The 8,733-nt window shown below is 40.4% G+C and overlaps 1 protein-coding gene across 1 annotated transcript; it reads right to left on the bottom strand.

The window, feature by feature from the left end:
- Nucleotides 1-2,136: 2,136 nt before the first annotated feature.
- On the bottom strand, nt 2,137-3,105 carry LOC149459555 (olfactory receptor 10C1-like). Its single transcript, XM_089680962.1, has one exon. The coding sequence runs from the start codon at nt 3,103-3,105 to the stop codon at nt 2,137-2,139; it is 969 nt and encodes a 322-aa protein (XP_089537088.1).
- Between the last annotated feature and the right edge of the window lie 5,628 nt (nt 3,106-8,733).

The following is an 8,733-nucleotide window of genomic DNA, read 5'->3' as shown; positions in this document are numbered from 1 at the left end:
AAAGAGAATAATAATATCTGTTATATAGTGTAATGGGTGAATCCCCTGACCATGCAGCTCCACTGCCAAAATATTTATTAATAAAAGGTCATAAGAAAAGAACAGTTTTACCATTCCTTCACAAGAGATATTCCACCAATTTTCTGAATATGCATTATTCAACAAACAAGAGGAAAACACATATTGGCAACAGTGCAATTCTTTTTTTTAAACAAGTATGGTAGAGTGTTTCACCACGTTAGCTAGCAATTATTACAGAAAGTTTGGAGTCTAGGGGATACCCTTTATTGGCTAAGTAATTAAAGCGGTAATAAAAAATACAAAAAAGTCGGTCCCCTGCAATTTAATGTCATAATGGGCTAATATGCATCCATTATGAAAGACTTACCTTAAAACAAAGCCCTCCAGAGGTGTGCTGTCACCACTGCCAGGACTTCCATCTTCACCCGGACTTCCTTGTGGGTTCACAAGCTCTGGCCATTTGAATGGCTTAGCCACTATGGCGTCACTCCAGCACATGGGAGTCACAGACGTTCGTGGCACATGCCATCCATTCAGAATGCAGTGCACATGCACCAGGGACATCACTGGCTGCAGTAATAGTGAATATGTCCTAAACGGTGATGTTATCATTATAAGCTGGCCTGTAGGTAGAAGTGACCTTGCATAGTTTATTACCACTTTAAAGATGGAGGATCTCCAGCCCAGATCCCTTCTTCAGGCTTTATACACTTTGAAAAAATGGTTCTTAAACCCACATATTTATATGAAAAGTTACAATCACGAGCAATGATTTATACATTTTAACAGAAAAAACAAACATTTTTACACTTTAGTGGGAAAGGTCATGGTAAGCAATAGGAGACCAGAGTTCAGCTGCCCATAGGTTGATTGAAATGTGGGTGCTTCAGCAGAGACCAGCCAAATTTCGATCCATGCATGAGTACTGTGCATGTACACAAGTCAATTTACAGATCAACTTTTGCACAACCACCCTGCTAGAAAATTTCTTCTAGATCAGCATTGCAGGCTGTAGCCTGCAGCACTGATCTATGTATTCTGATGGAGAGGAAGTCTTCCTGCTGTGGGAGGATTCCCCCATCCACCTCAAATGAATGGATGAGGGAATTGGTTCAGGTTTTTTCTTCAACCCCTGGATGAACAACAAAAACTGACCCATCTATGGCCAGGGGGTTATTGAGGCAATTAATTCATGGATGAGGAATTCAGACACAATTCTCACCTCAAGTGACAATCTTTTGCAAATGTCAATAGACGCAAATACAGCTATTGCCATCTCAAGCTCATCAGCTCAATGGGGTTGATTTACTAAAAAGGGAGAGTGCAAAATGTGGTGCAGCTGTGCATGGGAGCCAATCAGCTTCTAACTTTACCCTGTTCAATTAAGCTTTGACAAAGAAAAACCTGGACGCTGACTGGTTTTTATGTAGTTCTGCACCAGATTTTGCACTCTCCAGCTTCAGTAGATCAACCCTAACCTGTTCTTTGGCAGGCCTCTGCCTACTTGTCTGTAATAAATCCCATCCTCCCAACTGGGGGATACCTATTTCAGGAGAACCCAGCAACCTAACCTGCTATCTGCTATATGATTCAGACCTGCTTCTGTTCCTGGCATGGTCATAGTAAAATAGGAAAACAGTTTTGGCAGGATCACTGGCAAATCCAAAGCAATACAAAGAGAACAGACTATTTTTTCATACAAGTAGTTTATTTATGTTTTGTGCTGCCCTAGGAATCCCAGCTCCCTTCCTGGAGTCTCACAGCCTTTCTCCCCGGCTCCCTTCACTCTGCTCTTCCACCTGCCACCCAGCCCCGGTGCCCCTCAGACCCTCCCTGACACGACCAACACACAGGAATTGGTGCAGAATAACCCTTCTTCCAGTGGGTGGTGCCGCCCCCCTTAAAATTGCCACCCAAGGCAAATGCCTTTCTTTTCCTTGTGACAAATACTCTCCCTGAAAAGTACATGATAACACAGAGACATATCTCAAATATTATTATTTGGGGAAACATACACTTTAAAGTGAGTGTTCATTGGAATTACAAATTTCACCTCACTAAAATAAAAACCCAGAAAATCAGGTAAAAATACAAGTAGTTCTGAAATTAGCAATTTTATTTGGCAGATTTCCTACCACAGTTCATAGTGTATATAGAGTTCATGGAGTCTAATCTAGATATACATTTCTGAAGAGTCCTTTTCAGTTCACTGTTTCTCAGGCTGTAAATAATCGGGTTTAGGAGAGGGGTGAGAACTGTGTAAAATATAGATATCAATCTGCCTACCAGAAAATCCTTAGTTTTGGGGTGAAAGTAGTTGAAAAAAGCAGTCCCGTAAAAAATGAAGACCACAGCGAGGTGAGAACTGCAGGTGGAGTAAGCTTTCTGTCTTCCATCCTTCAGTTTAATTTTCAGGATGGTTTTGAATATGTAGACATAGGAAAGGAAAGTAATGAAAAAGCCAGTGACTGCAAAACTTACAACATCAAATAATAAAAGTAAGTAGTTGAGGGATGTGTCAGAACATGACAGCTGAATCAGCTGATATAATTCGCAGAATAAGCTTGGGATGGTGGTGGGGTCAGGAAAGGCCAGTCTTAGTGCACAAAGCGTGTGCAACAATGAAAAAACAAATCTGAAGACCCAAAAGATGAATGCCACCTGGACACACAAGTGAATTCTCATCATGGTTCTATAACGCAAAGGATGACAGATGGCAACATAGCGATCATAGGACATTATCTCCAGTATACAGGACTCAGTGCTGAGAAACCAGGTGAAGAAGAAGACCTGGTTGATACAAGTTGGGTATGAAATCAGTGTGTTTCCAGTAAAGATGTCAAAAGACAGAAGAGATGAAGAAATAGAGGAATTGAGGATGTCTAACACCGAGAGGTTTCCCAGAAGAAAGTACATGGGGGTCTGCAGATGGGAGTGTGTGACCACCAGGGAAATGATGAGAAGATTCCCAACCAGTGTCACCACATAGGTGAGGAGGATCAGCAGTAATACAGGGATCTGAGAATCCGTGAGGTCTGACAGGCCAAGCAAAATGAATTCAGACTGAGAAGTTTGATTTCCCATCAGAACCAAATAATTCACTAAGAAAGGGAATGGTAATATGAGAATTCAGGAAGAAATTGCCATGGAGAAGACACTGGCCACTTGACTGTAGAAGACAATTCATACTAAGACAATAAGCAAATTTTTTTCAAATGTTGCACTTTAGATGAATTTCAAAAATCCTGGAAAAAGTATTAAAATATTAATTTTTATTTATTTTTAGAGCTTTTTACATATGCAAGTACAACCATACTGCAGCTTGAATTTTGTTTTAATTACTCACAGATGTTAACACGTGAAAATTCAACAACCAAAAACATTTAACAACAGTTCCTATATGTTTCAATGCATGCAATGGTCCAGAGCCCAGTACAAATGAATGGTTCATAATCAGTTCAAAGTCATACCATGATAACTTCACACAGTGTGATCATGTTGTAATCAGGGGCGGACTGACCATTTTGAAACTCGGGCACTGCCCGAAGGCCCGGGATCAGTAGGGGGCCCCATGAGATGCCCCTGGTACCTTTTTCATAGGCTTTTTTGCGTTTGGGCAAGGACACAGGGGCCCCATGATCCCCTATTACCCGGGGGCCCCATGAGTTGTCAGTCCGCCCCTGGTTGTAATTGATGGAACAATTTACATATGTGAATGGAACTAAACAGTCTCCATTCATCCAAGTCGTAGTGTGATAAGTCAGCCCCCCTCATATCATCTATTTACAGTATGTCTTATTCTGAGCTCTTTAGCCACTTGACCTTCTATCCCCTTCATGACCTGACTATTTTTTGCTATTCAGCACTGTGCTATTTTAAGAGGTGATTGATTGGTCATACAACACTGTACCCAAAGTATATTTATATAATTTACTTCAAACAAATAGGGCTTTATTTTGGTGGTAATTGATCACCCCTGGGTTTTTCATGTATTTATTATATAAATAAAAATGACTGAAATTTGTTTTTACAAAAATGTATTTTATTAATTCTGTTATAAAACATGTCTAATAAAATCAAATTTATTCATACATTTAGGCCGAGGTGTATTCTTTGGTAAAAAAAAATAGCAATAAGTGTATATTAATTCATTTGTTTGAAAGTTATAACGTCTACAAACAATGGTATATATACTGGAATTAATGCAGCTTCTAAGCAGCTCTGACTTTCTGACTCACATTTTGTGAGGTACTAAAATGTCAGGGAAGTCCAAATACCCCCCTAAATGACCCTTTTTTGGAAAGTAGACATCCAAAGGTATTTGCTGAGAGGCATGTTAAGACCATGGAAGATTTTAGTTTTTGCCAAACTTTTGGGAAATTCTTTTTTTTTACACAAAGTTGTCACTTTACTGAGTACTGAGATATTTCTCACTCATGCCATGGTTATATGTGAATTACACCCCAAAACACATTCTGCTACTTCTCCGAAGTTTGGGGATACCTCATGTGAGAGACTTTTTAGCAGGCTAGCCACATACAGGTGCCCAAAATCCAGTGATCACCTTCAGGCTTTCAAGGGGAGTTAATTAAACATTGGATTTCCTGACTGCCTATCACATTTCCGAAGGCCTTAAAATGCAAGGACAGTATAAACACCCCCCAAATTACCCCTTTTTGCAAAGTATACATCCCAAAGTATTTTCTGAGAGGCATGCTAAGCTTTTGAAAGATCTTATTTTTTGCCACAAGTTTTCGGAAAATGAAAAAAATATTTTTCTAACACAAAGTTGCCAATTTAATGAGATATTTCTAATACATATCATATGTATACATGGCATTACACCCCAAAACACATTCTGCTACTTCTCCAGAGTGTTGGTATACCACACATATGAGACTATTTGGGGGCTTAGCTACATACAGGGGCCCAATCTCCATTGACCACCTTCAGGCTTTCACAGGGCATAACTTAGACATTTGATTTCCTGACTACCTATCACAATTTTGGAGAATCTAAAATGTCATAATATTAAAAACACCTCCCATATGACCCCCTTTTGGAACTTATATTTGCTAATATGCATGGTGAGTATTTTGCAGATCTCATTTGTTGCCACAAAGTCTTTGAAAATGAAGAAAGAAAATGAAAATGTTTCAGCAACATGGGGTTGGGTATATCTGGTTTTAGCAGGGACCCCTTCATCATTGTCTGAGCTAGCTGTCAGGGTTATGCTGTTTTCTACAAGTTCATATTCTGAGCCTGATACTGACAGTGAGGCCTCCCCTCCTTATCCTGTCATGCTCAAAATCCTGTAAGCCTCTTCACTAGAGTACCTTTTTTAAACACTAGCTTTACAGGTACCTAGTAGCAACTCCTGGCTAGCAATCAGGGGCTGCTTAGGCACTGGAAATAAAATAAACTGCTAGTGCTAGCAGAGATCAGTCCTGAATTTGCTAACACTGCTGTTTTGCAGAAAACTTTTCAGAGGTAGAAGTCATCAGAAAAAAATACTGACACTTCATTTGTTGGGGAGGATAAACGCGAGTGCTGGCTGTGATCTGGGCTGATCCTGCTAGCTTTGTGTTTTTGGGGACTGGCTCTAACTGACACTGGCTGGGAGGGACACTAACTGACTGACACTAACACAGTGATCCTTGACAATACTGTACACCAATACTGTACTAAGGCCACAGGGCAATCAAAGGATTAACTGTGGAGAGCCACCAACAGTAAAATGTGCCTAACAAGTGTATGCAAGTGTACTGTATATGTGCTGCTTTTACTCACACAGAATATGGCTGGCTTTTCTCCCTAAATGAAAAGAGCTCATGGAGGAAGAATTCGGACAGATTCTGTATGTTATGTTTACAAACAACACAGAGGCTTGTGCTATGATTGGCCACCATCACCTGGTATACAACCAAAATAAATGGCTGCAACCCGCTGACAAACTCGTGGTGTCTAATCACCAGGAAAAACAGGAGGTTCACCACAATGTACGAGTAAGTTCAAGGTGCCAGGTTGTGCTGCTCACAAGCAGTAAATGCACTGTTAATGGGCGGCAAGAGGTTAATCAATTTAAGAGTGTAAGGGTTTCAGTGTCAGAGCATTTCATCCAATGACGCTGGACCTTCAACAAAACATTGTATCAATTCTGTATTTTTTAACATTTCCTCCATGAAATATTTCCATCATGTAAAGGGCTAGTACTGTATGTAAAAATATGGAAAAAAATAAGGAATAGCAGCAATGATCAGGGGGGTTGGTGTGAAGTTGGGTGTAATTGCTTTTATGTCTTGTATAGTAAAAATGGAACCCTAGAACATCCTATTATTACTGGGCCCCTTTTCTGAGAAATACACAGACTGAAATCATCAGATTTTCGGAATTTTCTTTCACCATGGATGTGGGAGCAGAGCAGAATATACCAGGAAAGTGTTCTGATTACCTTTATATTGTAAGCACGGCCCATGTAGCACTTTTGTATTGAGTTGTGGCTTAACTGTACTGTCTACCTTTATATTGTAACGCATTGCACAAACTGCTGGCGCTATATTAATCCTGTATAATAATATGTAGAGATCTGTAAAATGATAAGAAGGAATAGCAGCAATGGTCAGGGGTGTAAAATTGGGTGTGAATCATTTTATGACTCGTAGAGGAAAAATTGAACCCCAGAACATCTCATCATTACTGGGCCCCTTTTCTGAGGAATGCACAGACTGGAGTCATCAGATGTTTGGAATTCTCTTTCACCATCCCAAACTGATGTGAGAACAGAGCAGAATATACCAGGAAAGTGTGAGAAGACACACTGTAACCAACCGGGGTAGACTGATAACTCCTGGGGCCCCCGGGCAATAGGGGATCATGGGACCCCTGTGTCCTTGCCCAAACTCAAAAAAGCCTATGTAAAAGGTACCAGGGGCATCTCTTGGGGCCCCCTTCTGACCCCGGGCCCTCGGGCAGTGCCCGAGTTTCCAAATGGTCAGTCCGCCTCTGGTAACCACTCACCTGTATATTCAGAATCGTTTACTGATGATGGATGGGGGTCTGTGTATGGGAATACAGGGAATGGAGATGAGGAATATCTGGCATTACCACACTGTATAATGGTCAGGAAACATTGACCACCTTGTAGAAGAATATTCATGTAAAGAACAGCCAATATTCCTGTTCTACACAGATACAATGTGTCCTATAGATGTTTTGTTATCAGATCTTGTGTTGGTCGGGTTCCTTCAGCCAGATCTATAGAGGAGATGGGAGTGTCAGGTAAAGAGGGCACACAGGTTCTCCCCCACCCTGCACCATCTCACATGTATAAAAACATTCAGAAGCCTCCTGAGATCTCCAGCCATGTCCCTCTTGGGTCTCATTACACTGCCGAGATCTCACCGCAGCCTCATGACACAAGATGAAAAAAATATATTTTGTGTTTCTTTGTTTTGTGGTGAACTTTTCAGAAAGTTTATCTTAACTGTAATGTATTTCATAGGTGAAGAATGAAAAATTCTAGTGGACACCTACTGTATGTAAATCAGGGTTTCTGTCCATTTTGCATCAAAGAAATCTGCTGTGAAGTGCACCAGTCATGGGAGAAGTATGGAGGATGTGTTCAATGAGGCTGAAGTTCCTCCACACCTCACTGGTCAAACCACAGAGCTGGCTTGGTACACAAGGACACAGTCATGCTGGAACAGAAAAGGGTCTTCTCCAAACTGTTACCAAAGTTAGATGAGTCCAATTATCTAACATATCTATATCTTTCTGTAGCATTAACAGGACCCTTTACTGAAAACACCTGACCTTCATCATTTGGAGAGGGTGGGTTCACATAATTTTGGCCATATAATTTCCAGAATACACTGTTCTTCCAAATCAGAATAGATTTTTTTTTATTTATTTTAATCCCTTTATCCCCCGACCAATTAAGACAGTTCTCACAAACATTTAAAATCAGCACTTTTGCTAGAAAATTATTTAGAACCCTGAAACATTATATAATTTTAAGCAAAGACCCTGGAGAATAAAATGTTAAGCGTTGCATTTTTTTGTCACTTCATATTTGTGCAATGGCTTTTCAAACACAATTTTTTGGGAAAAACACACTTTAATTAATTTTAGTGAACACAAGTACAATATACTGCAAAACCTTTATTTGGTAAAATATAAATGATATTGTTACAGATCTCTGCATGACACATAGAAAAAAAACTGTGTCTTTTATGCCTTGTTCACTCCAAAATGCAGGTGTGATGCAGAGCTGTGTGCAATTATGCAGCATGTCTGTAGTTTTCCACACTGTTCAGCACTTAAAGTGGTAGTAAACTGCAAAACAAAAAAAAATCTGCTGCAAAATAATGTCATAATGTGCTAGTATGCATTGCATACTAGCACATTATGAAAGACTTACCTTAGAACGAAGCCCTTGAGTGGCACGCTGTCACAGCTGACAGGCTTCCATCTTCGCCCAGTCTCCTTCTGGGTTCCCAGGCTCTGGCTGCTTGATTGGATGATCCACGATGATGTCAATCCCGGTCCTGCGCACAAGTATCTCAGGTATGGCAAAGGTATGCCGTTCCTTCAGAGCGCATGCACCAGTGACATCATCGCCTGCAGGGACTCTGAATATCTTCTAAATGGTGCATGTTTAGGAGATATTCCTCGTACCTACAGGTAAGTTTTATTATAAGCCCACCTGTAGAT

This window comes from Staurois parvus, unplaced genomic scaffold, assembly GCF_062004578.1.
Source record: "Staurois parvus isolate SC_StPar_1 unplaced genomic scaffold, SC_StPar_1.0 ptg000254l, whole genome shotgun sequence".
In the NCBI taxonomy this organism is placed as follows: domain Eukaryota; kingdom Metazoa; phylum Chordata; class Amphibia; order Anura; family Ranidae; genus Staurois; species Staurois parvus.
Note: the sequence above shows the minus strand (reverse complement) of the source record. Positions and strands in the feature narration are given on the sequence as shown.